General features: G+C 42.9%; 1 protein-coding gene across 1 annotated transcript in view; it reads right to left on the bottom strand.

Moving 5' to 3' along the window:
- Positions 1-19,403, bottom strand: part of ADGRA1 (adhesion G protein-coupled receptor A1) — a 310,905-nt gene extending 291,502 nt beyond the window's left edge. The window contains exon 1 of the mRNA XM_081007127.1: positions 19,007-19,403. Coding sequence (XP_080863253.1) covers positions 19,007-19,230 — 224 coding nt within the window. The 5' untranslated portion in view covers positions 19,231-19,403. The remainder of the gene's footprint in view (positions 1-19,006) is intronic.
- Positions 19,404-21,719: the final 2,316 nt, after the last annotated feature.

Here is a 21,719-nt window from a genome sequence, read left to right as displayed (position 1 = left end):
AGAAGCTCTGTTGTGTGCTTTCTGTAAAACAAATGCCCTACTGGAACAGCTACATGAGAAGACGGATTTGATGACTGATTCGATCAGAAATTTTGAACAGGCAGTGGGAATTTATATGGAGCCCACCCAGGAATTAAATCAGGAGTGTGCCCTGACAGAACAGATGAGAAAGAGGATGTTGCTGAATCTTGGGCGCCAGAGATGGAGGGAGCTGTGGCCCAGCAGGAACATGAGCTTTTGGATTTGACAAATGAACTTGGAAAAAGCCAGATTTGGAAAGATAAAGTTTGGTTTGGTTTGGAAATGGTGGGCTGGATAGACCCCCCTATGCAGGAATGTTTGGACTTTTCAAGTCTGGCAATGGGCCGTGAGATGTTTGGGGTTGTGGGGCTCTTAATTTTGGAGGGATTTTGAAACATGTTCTTAAATACCACATGGAGTTTAGTGTGGACTATGGAAAAGGGGCTGATTTGTCGAGAAGGGTCAAAAACATTGTTAAGCTGGAGTTCCCACGAGTGAAAGGAGCAGGAGACAAAGGAAAATACAGTTATAAATATGAAGAAGAGCCGCGGAAGGGACATGGAAGAGACTTAAGGGCCTCGGATACAAGGTTACCAGGTTAATGCGCTAGATCGATGGGATAATAAGGACTGACAAAACCCGGGACCAGGAGGAAGGGACGCTGGATGAAGATTGGATTGTTTTTATTTCTTTTTTTTGCTACTAGGATTGTTTTATAAAATTGATGAATGTTAGAAAAATGTTGGAACGAAATTACTTGGCTTTAGTAAAAATGTTTAAAGAATTATGTAATAATATTATGGTTATGAGAAGTTGGTAAAAATAAGATTTAAGTTTTAAGTTTTAAGGTTTTTTATAGTAAGATAAGATTAAAATAGATTAAGGTAATGTAATGACAGAATATTATGAAATATGGAAAGGATTTGCTGCGACAATTAACAACTAGGATACAAAAAAAGGGAGGAGAAGGAGGTCAAAGAAAGAAGGTAATGACAGTTGAGGATTTGAGAATGATGGATTTGTTTTTGAGTGTTTGTGGTGTATTTTTGTTTTTTGAATTTGTATTGTTTGATGTGGTTTGTTTTTTCTTTGCTTTTTCTTTCTCTTTTTCTGCTTTGTTCTCTTTTGTAATTCTAAAAAAAAATTTCAATAAATATCATTTAAAAAAAAAAAATACAAAGACTTTTTGAAAAAGTATGTTTTTAGTGCCTCTTGCAAACTTTAATACCGGAAAGTAAAAACAAAATTACTGATCATAGTCTTTCTTTTTGCTTACTTAGATTGCTGCCTGGAGTGTGATTTAAGAGCACTCCTGTCAAGCTTATTAGAGAATGTACAATGTTTATACTGTTATATTTCCCAAGGCTTCTAGCTATATTTTATTACTCACACTAAACCCAAGTATACATTCTTTGCAAACACCAGAGAAATAACTAGTCATATCACATTATTGTTTAAGGTGGAAAAAGAATAGCTGAACAATAGTAATTGCACTAACAGTAGCAAAATGCACCACAACCATCTCCCAAGAACATGTGGCTTCCAAATTATTTACCAGTTCAGCAAATTATCACTTCATCTTTGAATTGAACATACTTTAGAGGGGAGAAATACACCAAGCAAATAAACAAGGAGGCTGCAATCCTACAGAATAAACCCCACTCAACTCAATGGGATTTACTTCTGGGTATGTGTGTGTATGTACACACACACACACACACACACACACACGATCACACTATAAAAGTCTCCTTGTAACATTTGCTTAGTTCCCAGGAGAGTTCTGTCAATAGCATCTAACAGTTTCATGAACTCTCAATAAAAAATTAAGGGCTTTCCCCTCCTCCTTAATGTTCTGGAATGCTAAGTCTGTAAACCAGCCAAAAGATTTTATATGCTCAGAGTGTTTTTATATCCTTTCAATAACAAAATATATTTCAAATGGCTAAAGGCTATCCCAACACTATTGAGCATCTGGACAGATTTCCAAGAGCTGTAACAATGCACCTTTATCTTTAAATGCCCTTTAAAACTTTTCAAATGTTAAACTTTTTTCATACAAGGCCACCATTATCTGGCTAATATATTTTTTAAGCGATATAAATCACATTTTCGTAAAGGAAGAAGTGCTTTTGAACTCAAAATAGACAGTTTTAGAATTTAGCAATGCAGTTTCCTTCGAGAATATCTAAAAAAACTCACCACAGGAAACTGCAGTTCCTGACTTAGGGGAAGTGGATGGAAGGAAAAATAAAACACAAAATGTGCAGCCAACCTGAACATGCTAGAAAACAAAAGCAAGTAGTATACATTGTCCTAAACAAAGGTTGTATTAAAATAGCAACGTTACTTGAGGAATAAATCTGGAATGTTTTCTTTAGAGATAAAGATAAACAAATGATCACAAACTTACCAAGTGATGCCCTGCAGGTACAGTACTTAGGCTTGGGACTATGAGCTAGTTCACATGTCATGATAAACCATGGTTTAGCTCAACCTGTATGGCATGCAGTAAATCTTGGACTAATACCCTTCCCCCCTTCTCATGTTGCCATCTCACACGAGACCAGGAGGAAGGATTCAGAAGCATTTATTTTCACTGTAAGTAAAGCACATTTGAGCAGGTCAGTAATGGAACAATCTGAGATTGTGAGCTCTTTCCTATAAAAAAAGAGAAAACATTGACTTAAGATGATCCACTGGATTCCTTCCAAGTCCAGGATTTTTATCTTTGCCAAGGTTAATATCCTTTCAAGTACTCAAGAGCCTTCTCCTTCCAGCTACTGATCTCCTGGAAAACCTGACAGGTTTATTGCTTTTTTTGGCATTGGATAGCAGCACAGGTTCAAGTATTAAAAACAAAAATACCAATGGAAGAAAGTATCAGCAAGACAACCAAAGGTGTGGGCAACGTGCAATAAATAACCATATAGCAAGTTTTTTTCTCTCTTGGGATTTAGATTATGAAAATCCAGACTCCACAGATTCTCCTCTATAAAATCCAAGGAAAACTACTTTTAAAATCTCAGCTTCCCTAATTCATGCCATCTGCCTCAGCCAGTTCTGAAATCACGAGTTGAGACTTAACTTTCTTGGAAAGGGTTAGTTTCTCTTCAGACCAAAGTTTACTAAACTGTCCCTTTCCATCTTCCCCATTTTGAACCCCTTACTTTCTTTGTTCCTAGTTTTAAGAAGCTGTTTCCAACTCTGCTAAAACTTCACGCAGGCTCTGAACTTAGTAACTGCACTCAACTAAATAATCTTCTTAATGTTTTATTATTCGGCCGGGACAACATTGGAGGTGATGAGGGCTTGATATTTCCCTCAATGGTTTATGAAAGCTGAATATAAGAAAGTAATTTTTTTTTTAAAATGGTGTCTCTTCTCAAGGTCTCTTTTTGCTGCTATTTTGCAAAGGAAGCTTGCCAAGCTGTTAACATCTAGAAGTTTTACATGCTTAAGATTCAGCACTTTTTAAAATACCAAGTTAAAAAAGGTTTCCCCCCTAGGCAAAAAAAACCCAAAACCCTTCTGTGAAAGTAATATAAATGTACTAGTTGTTAATGAGCACAAACTCCATATTAAGTAAGCTATTTCTTTCAATAGATTTGTTCACACACACTCTGCAGTAACAGTGTGACGCTGAATGGTTAGGAGGCAATTTCTCTGTCTTGAGACTCCTTGAACTGTCAAAGCAAGGCAGCTCTGTTAGTAAGTTTCAAGCTGTAGCTTCACTTAAATCACCATGCCTTTAGGCAGCCTCGGGTTATGCTCTTTTCTCTTTACCTTCATGTTTAGTCATTGTCCTGTCCCAAATCCGAACTAGATGACAGGAATTTTAAAAGCCTCACAATATACGGATGGAGCAAACCAATTCTCAGGGTATCAGTAAACTTTCTACAGTAATTTCAGTAACCGGGTTTATCATTCAAAGGCAAAATCTATCATTTTTCTTCTAACACAAGGATCAAACATGCAGACGCAATGGAGGTCAATTCTGACCATCCACAGCTGCCTATTCTTTGACTATTATGTCCAATACCTGATTCTCAAATGTTTTGAAAGTTAAAATGTCTGCATGTTCTGGGGTGTGGGAGAGTTTTCTTTTTTAAAAAAGGGAAATAATACATAGTAGAGAAAACACGACACCACTTTCACCATCTATATTGATCATGGGTATGATAATCAATTATGGCAATGATCATCAGATATTTCCATGTCATGTGGTAGCAATGAAATCTTGAGCTGTCAATTTTCTCTTACGTGGGAAAGTATGTGATATACCGGTAAACACCAACAACTGGGAAACACTGGCCTGCGAGCACCCCGGTTGGAGAACAGTCTTTACCAAAGGTGTCATGGGCTTTGAAGATGCTCAAACTCAGGACAAAAGGGAGAAACGTTGGTACCTAAGTAAACTCTGCATGTCATATTAAACTGTGGTTTAAAACAAACTGTGGTTTAATGTGAATGAAGCATGTGCTGCTGTTGCACACTGCTCTAAAAATGTATGGCATTCCTTCTTTGCTCCTGCCAAGCTGTAGATGGAAACAAACCAAGGATCTGACTTGCCATGCTATAGAAACCTAAGGTAGTGGTTGGTTTCTCTCCAAACAAACCATGAGCAGTAAGTCACAAAGAAACCTTGATCACCACTCATAGCTTGGAGAGAAACAAACCCTGAGCCTGAGTATGACAACGCAACACTTTAAATTTCAGTGAAGGGCCTAGTGTCATCCTACTGTTCTTCTAGTTCAGGGATAGCCGACACAGCGCTCTCCAGAAGTTGGACTAAAGCAGCTCTGGCCAACATTAAGGATGGTGGGAGTTGTAGTCAAATGATATCCTGACGGCAACATGTTGACCACCCTTGTTCTAGGCCAGCGGTTCTCAACCTGTGGGTCCCCAGATGTTGTTGGACTACAACTCCCATCATCCCTGAGCTCTGGCCTTGCTAGCTAGGGGTGATGGGAGTTGTAGTTCAACAACATCTGGGGACCCACAAGTTGAGAAAGGCTGTTCTAGGCAGACTAATTCTGTGTACCAGACACCCACAGGCTTCGTGGGGACTGTGACAAGAAGCTATCACATTCAGTATAATGACAAAACTTTAAAACCATAATCACAATCAAGGTACATAGCACTAATGGCACTTTTCCTTCTCCCATCCCAGTGTAGCACTACGATTTTAAACCAGTGCCAGAAGAAGCTGCTTCCTGGACAAACCTTTAACAAGATAGTGACCAAGATGTAAGCTGAACAGCCAAAGGCCAGAACAAAGGCTTTCAAAACCTCCAATCAGCAATACAGTGCCATAAGATCTGGGCTATAAAGCTGAATTGCAAAATTCAGAGAGCTGCAAATTTTGAAGGATGGCTGGTATGGTCTTTCTTGGATCACTTGGTGTTTCAGAAAATGCAAATGATGCAGGTTCACCTTTAAATTAAAACTGAAGCGAATTTCTCCTCCATGCCTACTTGCCACTTAGATGGGAAGCTTCTGCAAAGCTACAGTAACTGAAATGGTAGCAGAGAATTGGTTTGCCCAAGAATAAATATTCTTGTAGAAACATAGCATTTGGAAAATGTAACGAGTTAGTTTGATTTTTCAGTTGGGTTTTATAAGCAACTATGTCTAAGAAACATTTGGTATTTACATTATATGGTGAGCTTTCAAGGCAGAATCAGCATTATGAACTATATCAATGACCACCTCACTATACAAAGATACTTATTGTACAGTATAGTAATTCTACAATCTGTCCATTTCTCCCTCCTCTCAGTAAAGCTGTTGATTGCCCTTTTGAATTAATCCATCCTGCATATTAACTAGACCAAAACAAATATGGGGATGTGTCCTCTTAGTATCTTAGTTAAGAAGAAAGTTCAACACAAATTTAACTCCATCCTTCCTTCTCTACAGCTACTATAAGTTGGTCTAAAAGCATAATTAAATTCCTACGCATGGTGAAGCGCAATTCATCATGATCCAAGGAATAACACTCCTTTCCTTGCTAATCACAGAACAGGTTGAACAAGAGTGTGCAACACTCTTCTGAAAAGGCATAGGCTGCAGCTGTATGTCCACTTACCTGGGAGTAAGCCTCATGAAACTAATGTGATTTACGCAGAATAGACATGTGGGGTAAGAACTTGAATTTGTCACCCTGCCTCCAAAGTTCAAATGAAGAAAGTTATTTATGCTCCATTTCTTTTTTCTAATCTAATTTTAAATCAGTGCATTTATTCATTTACTGGTTTATTTATGGGGGGGAAAGATTAATTTTAGTGACAACACTACAGCCATTTTAAACAGAACTTCCACATAGATATTGGACGTTTGACTGGAAGGCCATCACCGCCCTCCCGTTCCAGAAAATATATACTTGCATACACTATATTTATTTGGATTATATGTACACATGGGAATTATTCTAATTGACCCACAAGATCCAGCTCGTGACTGCTGTCTAATGTAGCAAAACGTTGTGGTTTACTGTCTCAGATACTGTAAAGCATTCCTACAAATAAAAGAACACTTACAACAATAATGTAGCAATTTGCCAGATACTGTGGTTTCTGTCCCAGTCACTATTATTTCCTTACTCTTAGCTTTTGAAACGATGAAATGTTCCATGCAGCTTTCATGAGATGCGTCAACAATATGCAGCGACACTTCAACATTTGCAGAAGTGGACAGCAGAAAAGATAGACTTGGGATGTACTTATCAGGGTAAAATGATGTCCTTTCCTGCAAAGATCCTAAGTGGGGGGAAAGGAGCCAAGAACCAGCAGCTCCCCTAACTGCCTGCAGCCCCAAATACTATAAAAATGCTTCAAGAGTCTGCTGCTACTGCATTCTGGCAGAACAACTTGCTTTTGAATAGCTTTATAATAGTTTGCACATTGTCAAAGAGAAGTCAGCCAGGTGTTTCAAATCATTTCCATTCTTTCCAGTGTGTCCCAGTGATTTAAAATATTGTTCCCAGTGTTCTAGATTAGTACTTAATTCACTCTCCTTTGCTATGCAATTTAAAACTCAGCAGATCAATAAAAGCTGATGGTGATGCTTCTTCCATAATATTCAATGGCTGGTATTTGAGACACACACACGAGAGAGAGAGAGGAAATCAAAGTAGTAAGAAAAAACTAGACTTCAGTTTTGAATATACATCATTTGAGTGCTCACTTAAAACCTTTTTACTGCTTATATGAGCCACTCATGCAATTTTCCACTCACCCTTCTGGATAGAAGTAACCACTGCCTCTTGGTAAATGGAGGACCACTAAATTCATTGCACCTATCCCTCCCAAGCCACTGACCTGTTCTCCACTCTTGCAAAAGCTTCATCCCACGTTCCTTCCCCATCCCAGCCAATGCTGCCACTACTCTAGTGAGAAAGTGTATGCACAGTGGGAAAACTCTTGCTCACTTCCTCTACATGGTGCATTTCATACAAGTTCCTGCTACACTACAGTTATCATATCATCGCACATGCAATCAAGTCATGATTGGAAATAGATTTCCAATTCACAGATAATCCTGGGTGTCGAGTGGGGAAAACAATAAACAGGGGGAAATGTGATCTAAAATCAAAAGGTATGAAACACCAAATGAAAATATAGCAATATGGCCAAAACTCACATTCAGCCATTTCCCCAAGCCTGGGTGAAAAGGTGTACCTAAGGATGCCACAAAAATGTGTATAATGTAAGAGCCAAGTACACATCTGGGGGAAGAATCTCAGAACTTGGGAGGCCACTACTGTAAAGGCCACTCGAGGCGGGTCGGGGCTGCTGATTCTTCTAGATCTGTCAGCAGCTTTCGACATGGTCAATCACGAACTCCTGGACCACCGCCTTGCCGACGTGGGGATCCAGGGCACAGTCCTTCAATGGCTGCACTTGTTTCTCACTGGTCGGGGACAGAGGGTGGCGCTTGAGGGGGGAATTGTCATCGCGCCACTCCTTGGTGTGTGGAGTACCTCAGGGTGCGATACTCTCCCCGATGCTTTTTAACATCTTTATGCGTCCCCTCGCCCAGCTTGTCCGGAGTTTTGGGCTGGGCTGCCATCAGTATGCCGATGACACCCAACTCTATCTGTTGATGGATGGCCATCCTGACTCGGCCCCAGACACACTGACCAGATGTTTGGAAGCTGTGGCTGGGTGGTTACGTGGGAGCCGGTTGAAGCTAAATCCTTCGAAAACAGAGGTCCTGTGGCTGGGACGGGATGATATGGGATTGGGGGGGCAACTCCCATCTCTTGCGGGGGCGCAATTAGTGCCAGCACCATCCGTTAAGAGTTTGGGTGTAATCTTCGACAGCTCCCTTTCTATGGAGGCGCAGATTGCAGCTATAACAAAGGCGGCATTTTTCCATCTCCGCCAAGCTAAGCAGTTGGCTCCTTACCTCTCTCGCCCTGACCTAGCCACTGTGATCCATGCGACGGTCACCTCCAGACTGGATTATTGTAACTCGCTCTACGTGGGGCTGCCCTTGAGACTGACCCAGAAACTCCAGCGGGTGCAGAATGCTGCAGCGAGACTCCTTACAGGGTCTTCGCTGCGAGATCACATTCACCCGGTGCTATACTAGCTGCACTGGCTCCCAGTGGAGTACAGGATCAAGTTTAAGGTGCTGGTTTTAACCTTTAAAGCCCTATACGGCCTAGGACCCTCGTACCTACGGGACCGCCTCTCCTGGTATGCCCCACAGAGAAACTTCAAATAAAAACATCTTGAAGGTCCCAGGCCACAGAGAAGTTAGGCTGGCCTCAACTAGAGCCAGGGCTTTTTTGGCTGTGGCTCCGATCTGGTGGAACACTCTGTCACAAGAGACTAGGGCCCTGCAGGACTTGACATCTTTCCGCAGGGCCTGCAAGACAGAGTTGTTCCACCAGGCCTTTGGCCAGGGCACAGCCTGACTCCCTCTCTCGGCAATCTTCGCGGAGCTCTGGCCCAATGGTTGCCAGTGGCTTGATTTGAATTAATTAATTTATAATGAATGATTTTAGAGTGTTGTTTGTGCTGTACCTTTGTACTGTTTTATTGTTGTTAGCCGCCCTGAGCCCGGCTTCGGCTGGGGAGGGCGGGATATAAATAAAATTTATTATTATTATTACCTGAACCTCCAGAGGCAACAGAACTGCTAGCAGAGCACACTGCAGCAATCCAGGCAGTAGGCCTGGGTGATATATTGCCCAGCTCCAGTATGAGGAGCAGACCACGATGTCAGGTTCACTCAGCAGGACATCACTGGTGAAACCGCCACCGCCCCTAAGTCCCTCTACTAGCAGCGTCTGCTGGAGGGAGTCAAGACACAGCTTGTTCCTCCCTTTGCATCTTTAAACTACTCAACTGAGGAGTGTGCAGCTGCCCTTGCCTCAGTCAAGCAGTTAAAGGAGCCCCCAACCTGGCACTGGCTCCCACAAGCCAGCTGCGGGATGGGAGCTTTGTGAAACTGCTCAGCTGAGGGGAACGCAGTTGCTGCTCCCTACAGCAAGCAGTAAAAGGAGCCCTGTTGCTCCGCTCACTCACATGCGAATGATGAGAGCACAGGGGCTGTCTCTTCTGGGGGGGGGAACCTTCTCTCCCCCCAGCTGGGCAGCACCAACAAGCTGCATTGTCCAAGCCCATGAGACTAGGTGACACCACCTCAGCTCTTGAGGTGAGAGCTGGGGCAGTTTCACCCACTGTCTCGCGGGCAGAGGTCAATGCATCCTTTCCCCCCAACATTGTGGTATATTGCCAAACCACAAAGCTTGGCTGGTGATACACTGCAGTGTTGAAAAGCTGATATCGCCCAGCCCTACCAGGCAGGAGATGCCCAGAGCACTGATTCTGGAACAGCTTTCAGAGCTCTTTTCAATAATCCATCAGGAGATGATGAGAGCTTGGATCACAGTTGTCAAGTCTTCTCTCTCCAAGAAGGGCCCTAGAGCTGGATCAAGGAGTACCCACAAGCTATGTACCTGTCCTTTCCAGGAATGCAACCCCATCCAAGACAGACTGCCTCTCCACATCTCGGACACAAGAACTTAGCACACACAACACCACCATCTTGTTGGGATTCAGTCTCAATGTATTGGCCCTCATTCTGCCCATTACCATCTTCAAGCATCAGTCAAGAACCTGAACAGTCTCTTCCAATTCAGCTGGAACCATGAGACAGAGCTGGGTATCATCAGTGTACCAATGACACCTCGCTCTCCAAATATCGCGATGACAGTTCCCAGCAGTTTCATGTAAATGTTAAACAGGATGGCTTATAAAATGGAGCCATGTGGGGCACCACAGATCCTTTCCCATGGTGCAGAAAATTACCCCTTCTATTGACACCAGTTGGAATGAGCTAAACCACCACTGTGTGATGCTTTTCACACACAACCCACAGAGTTGGTCCAGAAGAATACAGTAGTTAACGGTATCAAAAACCATGGAGAGGTTGAGGAGAATCAACAGGAGTGCATTCCCCTGTCTCTCTTCCAACAATCAAACAGGGCAGCTTCAGTTCCATATTTGTGTTGGAAAACAAACTGAAATGGGTCCAGATAATCTACTTCTTCTCCCAATATCCCTGCAGCTGGGCCATTTTCACTCTCTTGACAACCTTGCACAAGAAAGGGATAACTGACAGCCGATAGATATTTAACACTTCTGGATCCCAGGAGGCCCTATTAAAGAGGGGGGATATTGCCTCCTTTGGGGAATCTGGCACCTCCCACTATGAGGCATCAATTACCCTCTGAACCCCCCCCCCCCACCTCTCTTTTGAGCCATCACAGAAAACCATGTGGTATGCCAGAGGCTTCTATCCCCAACACAGAAATGCAAGAGAGAAAACTTCTATTCCCTCCTCTATTAGTCCACAGCAGGCTAGTAAAAATACTGTATTTTATTTACAAGGCTGGTGTAAATGCCAACTTCACACTTTGCATACATCTGTCCAAAAATAATGACATTCATTTTAATCTAATTAAGATGAAGATAAAATTGACAATAGAGAATAAAGCTCTTCTATAAGCAATGGGGAGGTATTGTCCAAGCTTCCAGATTTCATATACGTACAAGAAAAATTTGTTCTCCCGGCTCACAATAACTACATTTCCTGAGAAGTGGGAGAAGAATTCCTTGTTTTACATTGTCTGAACATATGTTTGTTGGCATACTACATTTCCTGTGGTCCAATTGTGGGATGGGAATAGCTGTATCTGGTGAAGGAGCTAAAGTGTCAATGACCTTTCGTCTTTATATTCCATCCTGGATAGAGAGAGCAGGCGAGGCTCAGCAAAACGAAGGCAGCTGCAGATACTTCAGGAAAGGAGAAAAGAAATGTGGGCTGCAACATAAAAGTTCCATTAGGCAAGACAGAGCCTGATCAGCTATAGAAAGAACTGAGAAGGTTCAAGTTAGAAATCCATGTTGTGAGCTGCAGTCCAGCTATTAGGGCTAGAGCCCAGAGCTCAGAGCCATAGCAGGAATGGCTCTGTGAGGCAATGAACAACTGCAGAGGACTGCAAACTAATAATACAGGAAGACTGTTAAATTGAGAGATCTGAACACAACCAGGACACTAGGAATAAGAAGTAAGTTCAGCAAGCATTAGAGGAATAAGAAAGGAGATGCCAGAAAGATAGGGGAGATCAGATTTTTAGACAGACTGTGACACATCAGCTTGTAAGCCTTCAGACATTCTGCTTTAATGAATTACAATTAGCTTAACCATTTGTAGAAGGTCCCTTTAAAAACTGGTATGTACCATAAGCAAACTTGTGAAGTTAAAGACCACCGCCCAGAAAACCTGGAGAGCCACTGCCATTCCATGTGCACAATACTGAGTTAGATGGACCAATGGTCTGAAGTTCAAGACAGGCAACAGGACCAGGGACTTGTTCAACCAGCAGATAAACTGGGATCAGAAACTTAAGGTGGCCTCAAGACAAGGTGCTGGGTGTTTATTTTTTAAAAGCGAACTTACTGCACACAAATTTTTAAAACGATGCCTGACATTATCGTGAATGATTGAGCACACTGGTCAGTCCTAAGAACATAAGGCAAGCCTGCTGGATCAGGCCACTGGCATTTCTAATCCAGCATCCTGACCAGTTGCCTGCGGGAAGCCTTCAAGCGAGACGCAAATGCAACAGCACTCTGACAACTTGCGGTTCCCAGGAAGTGCCTCTGACCATAGAGGGAGAACGTCTCCTCTTTCTCTGGGAATACAAAAACTACAGTGCAAGTTCTGCATTATCAGACTCATGGTTTGCTTCACTCCGAGCAGAAGCCAAGGTTTGTACTTTGCTTACCACTCCTAGTTTGAGAGACAAACAAGCTCTCTCTGCAATTTTCTCATAGCATGGCACAGGGAGATGAGAGGCGGGTGAAGCTGGGCAGCTTGCTCTGGAACAATGTTCAAAGCCTGTTATTTGATTTAGACCAAAATTTTAAACCAAGTATAATTCAAGACATAAAATTTGGGTTTACAGCAATTTAACTGATCAAAGAGTCTCAGAAATATTCTATTACTTACGGGGACATAAACTAGCAATCATTACACCTTGCACCAATAGGTTTATGGTCTTAGTGGCAATGAACTCCAGCAACACTTTGCTAATGTGGGCTACCATATCAATGCATGATCCATGAAGCAAAGTTGTAGCAGAGGGAAAGCAAATCTAGGTAACAAAAAAATTAAAGCCAAACATCAGCAAAAAAACATAATCCACACACATACAAAAAAGAAGCTATGACAGTAGTAAATATTTGAAACTTTATGGAACTATTTTATATTCTGCATCTATTTTACAGTCTCCCTCAGTACTGGTATTGTTTTTAATTTTTTTTAAAAAAATAATTTGTATTGACTTTTAAATGAAAAATTGTGAAGGTGGATTGACATTGGAAACTGCAAAACAAATGTTTCCATCCAACAACATACAAGAGATGAAGAAAAAGAAGAGGATAAAATAATAAATATTAATAAATCAGTATTATGTGCAATCAAGCACTCATAGTTTGTTTCTCTCCAAATAAACTATGAGCAGAAGCCAAGAAGAAACCTTCCACTTGTGATTTGTTTGGAGAGAAACAAACCATGAGTTGATGGTTTGCATGTTAACACTAAGTCAACCATTCCATGGTTTATTTCCCAGCTCTGAGCAGGGCAAAATTGAAAGCAGCATGCTGTTCATTAATAATAATAATAATAATAATAATAATAATAATAAATTATTTGTACCCCTGCCTCCCCGGTCAGAGCCAGGCTCAGGGCGGCTAACATCACAAAACTAACACAGTATACAAAGAACATAAAAACAGGCAACCAATTAATTAAAATACATCTTAAAATTAGTTCAGAGCAAATTAAAATCTGGATAGATGGCAGCCCATGGGTAAAATTGAGAGTGGTTAATACTCTCCAGGGCCAACTGTTATCACTGGTCTTATTATGCCTCTTTAATGCTTGTTCTTATAAAGAAAGAAAAGAATCAATCTGAACCCTGACCAAAGGCCTGGTGGAACAGCTCCATCTTACAGCCCCTGCGGAAAGATGTCAAATCCCGCAGCGCCCTGGTCTCTTGTGAGAGAGTGTTCCACCAGGCCAGGGCCATGGCCGAAAAGGACCTGGCTCCGGTCAAGGCCAGTCTAATCTCCCTGGGGCCTGGGATCTTCAGGGTGTTATTATTTGCAGACCTTAAGGTCCTCCGTGGGGCATACCTGGAGAGACGGACCTGTAGGTAAGAGGGTCCTAGACCGTATAGGGCTTTAATAAACCATGGCTAGTTTCTGACCATGGTTTACCATTACATGCAAACAAAGTCAATATCATGCACAAATATTCCCCAAGTATTCTGACATAAAGTTTGAACAAAGAAAAACTGTTTGTTTGTTTTTATTTGAGTTGCTTGCTAAAACACTATATTCTTCTGAAGCGTCAAACACATGGTACAAACATCCTAATTAAATACAGTGGAACCTCGGGTTGTGTATGTGATCTGTGCAGGAGGCACGTTCACAACCTGCAGCATTTGCAACCTGCAGTGCCGCGTCTGCGCATGTGCGGGTTGTGATTCTGCGCTTCTGCACATGCGCCAAAACCAGGAAGTAACCCATTCCGGTATTTCCGGGTTCGTCGCATTGCGCAACCCGAAAACGCATAACCTGAAGCGTCTGTAACCCAAGGTACCACTGTGCACTAATGACCTTCAGCAGAAGACAATAAAATATTTTCTAGCAATAATGCTAGTAATTAAGCATATTGCAGCAGTTATGGTATCACTTGTTTTAGAAACAGCTGACGTCAGAATTTAATAAATGTTTGCAGTTGCTCTATTTTGTTAGAATTGGTGGCCAAGGGAAAAAGGTACAGTCATCTCAATAGCCGAACACTTAATAATCATGGTATGGAACCTGACATAGTCATGCTTAGAGTAACTCTACTGAAATTCCATCATTTTCAATGGTCTGGTCTAAGCATAACTAAATCTAGAGCCAACCTAATATATGGAATAAGAAACTAGCATATCAGTGTGAAACACTTTGCTCAAATACTTTTATAAAATAAAATAAATAAAAATGCTTTGAAAATCCATACTGCTAAAATTGCAGAGTTTCCATTTCTAGAGTCATGAATTATTAGGCAGAATGGCATGCATGGAGAATATTTTAAACAAAGTACCCTTTTAAACATCAATAAGGCAGAGCAGCTGCCTAATCGTCTCAGCTGGGTTCAACTGCCAGTGCACTTCTTTAATTTATGGGGTCTCACATTCAACAGCCCAGACAATCATAAGATGTACAGTTTCTCAAACCTGTTAATTCAAATCAAGGTTGCAAAGCTCTCTTGACTCTCAAACGCAAGATAATGGCCTACATTTGCAAACTATTTACCAGCAGTTATGTTTAATCCTGCCATGTGCATTTGACAACTTAAAGGAGAAATGAAATCGTAAATTCCTTTCCCTCCAATACACCAGCTTTGTTAGCTGACTAAGCATATCCCATTGTATAATAGTTATGCAGTTTATTATTATTCGTGTGAGTAGTGGAATCTAGCACAATCTTAACCTTCATCTATCCTATATTTTGGAAAGTTGTTTGCCGGTTTGCTATGTCTTTGGACACCTCTTAAGGTATGGTCACCAAACTTTGCACGACAGTTCCTGAGATAATGGAGCAGGTTTTCTTCTATTCTGAATCAATATGCCATTTTGATTCAAAGACTCAACCTTTCAAAACTGCACAGATTTTAACCACTGGTTTCAAAACTGCCCTGAGCTTTTGTTTTCTTAGAATTCTCAAGTAATGACAGGTACAAGACTGCTAGTAGATAAATAGTACTCTGCTGCAAAAAAACCCCTCTCACTGTTCAAAACAAAATGGGTCTTTCAACCACTTTCCAACTATTTGTTTGCCAGAGAACATATTATTATTATGCGGCAGATAGACATCCCTTGCAATATCAGTAATATGGTAGAGGTACAGCTGCCAGTGTACCCATCTGAGTCTACTTATTTCCTGATGCAACAGTTCTTATGCTTTGGCCAGTCAGCCTAGTTTTGCATGGAAATATCACCTAAGAAAAAAGTAATCTTGATTTATTACAACAGTATTGAAGGTTTTTTTATTACTGGATAAAATGGTTTCTACGCTTTTAAAAGGTGCTATTGCATCTGTAACACACATTTATTTTGTTCACCCCCTCTATTCTCAGTTTGTTAAAACAATCTGAGAAGTTATGTTCCATATGCTGCAGCTCCTTCTCTATGGGCCAATAAAACTGAATGGAAACAGACACTGTCTGCATGAAAAGGCTCTTTCCCAGCTCTTCCATGCAGCTAGAAAAACATATCTATGGACACTAGTGTTTGCGCTTTTTATCACCAATTTCTGCAGCTGGCCAAATGTCACACAAGTGTAATTTAATTCACCATAAACACTTTCTCTGCAGAAAGTATTTGACACTTTCAATCAAACTGTCAGCCACATGTTCAGCTACTGAAACAGGCATTTCCTTCCTTTCATTTACTCAGATTGTTTAAACTTCCATTTCATCGCCCAATATTAGTTTTTAATTAATACTTTCAAAAGTTATGTGTACATTAAAAATGTTCACAAAATGTAAAGTAAACTGATTTAAAAGATCTAAAGGGATTTCTAAATGTGAAATACAATAAATGCATTTGTCATTTCCATGATGCAATGAATTTTTGAAAAATTTGGTGTTTTTATAGTACAGAAGATCGGATAAAGTGTCAGCAAGTGGACATTTACTATATATTTGTTTCCCTTTCATTGTAGGAGTTCAACTGTCCCCCCCCCCCCAATCAACCAGCCCACTTGTTTTCTAATATAACAGTCCTATAGGGAATAGTATCAAATTTGTAAAATGTGTTGCATTCAATAGCTGGAAACAAAAAACATATACAAGTTTACTAGATAAATATATGCCAGACACTGTATTTCTAAGCATGTTTATACGGAAATAAGTTAAATTGAAACGAATGGCTGTCACTTCCAAATAAACACTGTTCAGAACTGGGATGCAAGAAATCTGACCCAATGCTTCCATGTTTTCAGAATAAAGCGAGAAGAGTCTTTTCTTTACATGTGGCATTTTGTTTTCAGAAACTTGTTAACTGGTGGAGAAAGTTCACATGTAGCACAACTGTATGCATATATACTCAGAAGTAAGACTTGTTGTGTTCAGTGAGATTTACTCCTAACTAGGCGTGCATAAGACCGCAGCCCAATATACTGAGAGTGTGTTTCATACTTCACAAGCAAGTTGGAATGTTGTATTGTTAAGATAATAAAAACACGAAGATAATGCTAAATCATATGGTTTTATGGTGTTGTGTAGAATATTTCAGAAGGGTTGCAGACAGTTCCAAATGCAGTTGGCACATCTGTACCTTAATGAGGAAGAGGTTCCCAGATGAATAGTAAGAACAGCGTAATATTCAACAGCTTTCACAAAAAGTTGTGTACCAGAACACAGAGTACAGCTGTACATGTCCAAGCACAAGCCCCACAGATGTTGCAAATTATTATCCTTTCCAGTTCCCTCTCTAAAAAGTGCTGAATTTAAGAGAAAAGACCAGCAAGGGCTGGAAATGTTCACAGCATGAATTGTCAACAAATAGATTTGGTAGTACAGGATGAGTTGCATAAAGGTATGATCTAGGGAGCAAAGTCAGACAGTTTGGAACACTTGGGCCTACTATTAGTAAATTACATTAGCCCATTTCTACAGTTCATTCAACAAACCAGTTGAGATTTTTTTAAAAAAGCAAACTCTTCTTGCTGCACTCCTAAACACATTTACCTGGAAGTAACTTCCACTGAACTTGATACAGTTACATAGATATACAACAGCACTGTATGCACCCCTAAAGTATACTTACATTGGGGTTCATTATCTTAAAGTCTAACACTTTAGTCTTAATTGGGCTTTGGGTCAAACTTTAAGTATAGGCTTTATTTCAATAAGAATACAGTGAGATTTAAATCTAAGTACTTCAGCTTAGCTGTGAAGTGGATCAGCCTGTTAATTTACAGCCCCAGTCCATATTTTCTTAGATGTCAAGTCCCAGTGGTTTCAGTGAGAAACTTCCAAGTAAATACACTTTTGAATGCAGGCTTATGTTCGTTTTTAGTTTATGCAACAGGCACAAATAGCTAGAAGAGTACATGCTGGGTCAAAAAGAGCGGGGGGGGGGGGGAGCTTCTGGCAAGCTCCAAACAGTTAAAGTGGGCATCTAAAAATATGGACAGTATATCTCATTTCTCAAATCCAGTTAAGGGAAGGCCATCAATTTCAGTAAACAGCCCTTATTATGCAGGGCATTTTTGTCTGTTATCTTTAGGGTCTGAAATTATCCGCTGTCAGATTTAAAGATGCCTCAGTTGATATAATATGCATTGTGGAAGTATTATTTGCAAAACCACTGGGCAAGGCAGTGTGCAATTTACTTCGCAGTACATAGCGCTCCCCCAAAAGAAATCAAAAAGCGACCAAGAGTTTCCAGAAAGGGAAGCAAATACAAACTCCTAGTAGACAAGCCTTTAGAAATGCAGACGAGCCAAAAGTTCAGAAATCACCATCTGACCTGAGCCCTCCATAGTCATTTGCATTTATGAAAGATGCACCAGGCTGCGATTCATTCCTCTCTTCCTCCACACCACAACATACCTGGAGTTTCTTCCTGTCAAACTTCTACTACAAGGAGGCAGAAGACACAGGTCACTTAAGGGCGCACTATGCAAACTATTAGCTTGGCATCTCTTTGCTAGGTAGATTGTCATTTGTCCACTGAGAAGGAAGCATCAAGTTTTCCTGTGACCCTGAGAAAACTAAGATCCTTACATTGGAATTTTGAGGTGTTATTGGGAAAGACCAAATCCCAGATCTTTCAGGTGTGCCTCCCGGTTGCCACCCTCTCCCAATTTTACAAGCACATAATTTCCATTAAGTATGTCCATTCTGCAGAGGTGTGTGTGTACGACAGCCGGTCCATCTTAGTTCTAGGGGAGCTCTTGCGTCGCTTGCTCCAGTCCCCGTCCCTGCAGCCCGCTCCGCCCGAGGCAGCCCCCTTTGACAGCTGGATTTCCTTTCAACCACACCGCCACCCCTCGTCACTCCTGCATGCCTGAAAGCGCAGCACGCCTTCATCGTGCCGAATGCCAACGGGCGTCCCTTTGGAAATCAACGGGACCTAACCCAAACTTGGGAGGGAGGGAGGGGGTCCTCAAACGCGCCCCTTCCCTACGCACAAGGTAGTCGCAAGAACGCTCCACTGAAGCGGCAGCACAGGGAGCATCCTGAAGCTCCATCTGACAACCTGTGAAAGGAAAACAGGCTTGTCTCTGAGCATGTGCAGAGTTCCCCTCCCGCGCGCCCCGCACCCGAGATTAGAACTCCGGGCAGATTAGAGACCCGACCCTTCGGAGCCCTCCGAGCTCGCGCTCGCTCCGTTACTCACAGGGACACGGTGCGGTTGGGCAACAAGGCAGGCTGCAAAGTTTCCACCAACTCGCCTCCGCTGCAGACAACTTTGATGCGGACGGTCTGTCGGCCGGGTCCCTTGGAGCGCTCGGCGGTGCATAGGCAGCTGTCCACGACCAGGTCCGGGCAGTTGCGGTTGGCCGCCGACAGCCCCGCCACGGCGGCCGCCACCAGGCAGAGGCAGCAGCACAGCCCTTGCATGGCGAGGGGGGCGGGCGGCGGCGGCGGCGGCGGCAGCGCCTCGGCTGCTCTCCTGCGCTTGGGTGGCTGCAGAGGGAAAGGAGGAGGCGGCGGCGGCGGCAGCTGCTGTGGCTGCTGCTGAGGCGCTCATGGCATGGTCGGCGCGCCGCCGGCACAGGGGGCTCGCTGCCCACCACCACGCCTCCTCCGCCCTCTCGCAGTGGGGCATAGGCGGGGAGGCGCCCCCTCGGCCGGGCAGCGCCGCGGGGCGGACCCCAGCGCCGCCGCCGCCGCCGCCGCCACCAGAAACTTGGCTCTCTCCCTCTTCGCCACGCCGCCCGCCTCTCGCTCGGCTCCTCGCCGGAATAATGCCTCCCTCTCTCCCTCACGCCAAAGTGTCGCTGAGGTGGAGGGAAAAGGTTGGCCGCGCCTCCTCCTCGCCGGCCGGGGACAGCCCGCCAGGAGGGGGCAGCAATGGCGTCAGGGCGCGCCACCCGCCCCGGCGAGGCGGCGGAGAGGAAAGGGCCGCGGCCAGCGCCCTTGGGAGCGGTCGGCCGCGTTCTTCGCGCGCTTTTCCCGCCTGCTCGGTGGAGAGAGGGGTCTGTCAGAGCAGGCGCCGCGGAGCAAGAAGTCCCAGTTGCCGAGGGAAAGAGTCACAGGTGAGCCTGCCCAGAGGCAGGCACACCTGTAGGAAGGGACTCTTGTTTCTGGAACAGGGCGAGCACGAGGGATGGCGACTCACAGTGCCGGATTTACATCTATGCTAAACAAGGCCCCCACACTCCTGGGGGGCCTCCAAAAAAATTAAAGGAAAAAAAATCCTGGATGTACATTACCAAAATATAAGATAAACAAATAAATAAAATAAAACCTACATACAGCAACAGTGTTTTGTGTTGTGTAGGCTCCTATGATGTAAGTAACGGGCCCACCTGCTAGCCTGCTCCCCAAAATATCACTGGTTTGCTCATTTCTATATATAGGGTGTCTACATTTTGCATGGACTGGTTGCATGGCACCATGTGCAAATAACTTTAGATACCTATTATGTCCATAAATTACCATATAGCATATATTAAACACAAAAAACAACAATAATTTGTTGTTGGCAAAGGACAGCTGGACATATAAAGGGCCCCATTACCTTCAGTAGCTTAGGGCCTCATCAAACCTAAATCCGGCCCTGGCTACTCAGAAGCCCCGTTGTGTTGAGTGGGGCTTGCTCCCACTGAGACGTATGTAGGTTTGGGCCCTAAGGCTTCTTAACGTTGGCACACTGAGCAGTGAATGGGTGTCACCTGCTCCACCTTCCAGCCATTCCCATGATGAAGGTAGAATGAGGAAGTTTGGGTCACACGACTTTAGGGAGCAGAACAACCCCTTGCAGTGAATAAACTGGAATCTTGTATATTATTTGCATGCCACCGGAGTCTTCCGAGTGGTGTGAGAGGCTTAAAAATGCTTGAGGAAACTGCGGAGACGGTGGTGTCTTTAGGCTATATGGTTTATTTGCACATATATGCAACCCCTGAGTCTATGATAAAGGGGTTCACAGCATCAATACCCCGAAAGGTTATTGTTTCTTCCGTAGCCACAGATTCCAGCAGAAATCAGCCATGGCTCTCACTCTGCCTTTCCGTAGATACAGCTTTGGCATCCAGCTTCTAGCTCACATCACTCAGTTCTCCGGCCTTTGGTCATTCCAACTAACAGGCAGTTGAGGAAAGGAAGCCCACCCATTAGTTTTCTGGCACAGAGCCACTCCCTTTGTTCCCTTAATTACCCATCCTTAGTGGGCCATTACCAGGCAGGCCTGGCAATTCCAACAACTGGAAGGGGGACCCAGGCATTAGAAGGGTCTTAACCTATGGCCTACTCCCTACAAAAAAACACCCCTCATAACACTATGTTTTGTGTGCTAACAGGATATAAGGGGAACAGTTGGGTTATGTAGTATGAGCCTTCAAAAAGGGACAATCCTCCAAACAACATTTTAGTGTGTAACCACCAACACCTGGGATATGAAAAGTACCTGTTATCTACCCTTCAGCTGCTCCCTGTAAGGGTTCCAAGGTGCCTAGACATCTAACAGATCATATCAAGTAGCAGCATGAGATGGGCTCCCTGTTGTCACTTGATTCCCAGGGCCCAGATGATTCTGGGTTCTGTTATTAATAGCCCTATTCTATCAACATTCCCCTCTTCATACGATTAACAGTCACAGGGATGGGGGAAATGATATATAATGAGCTAAAGAAAATGTTTAAAAGCACATTTGTTAAAAAACCAGAAGCCTTTTTTGTTAGGTATAACAGGTGACAAGTTACCAAGAGAAGATATAAGATTTTTTGTGTACGCAACAACGGCAGCGAGAATGCTACTATCCCAGAGATGGAAGGAAGGAGAAGTACCAACAAAAGAAGAATGGCAGATGAAACTGATGGAGTATGTGGAGATGGCGAAACTGATGGGGAAGATCCAAAACCAAGAAGATCAAGTATGTACTAAAG

Source organism: Podarcis pityusensis (assembly GCF_964106645.2).
Source record: "Podarcis pityusensis genome assembly, chromosome: 5".
NCBI classification, from domain to species: domain Eukaryota; kingdom Metazoa; phylum Chordata; class Lepidosauria; order Squamata; family Lacertidae; genus Podarcis; species Podarcis pityusensis.
Note: the sequence above shows the minus strand (reverse complement) of the source record. Positions and strands in the feature narration are given on the sequence as shown.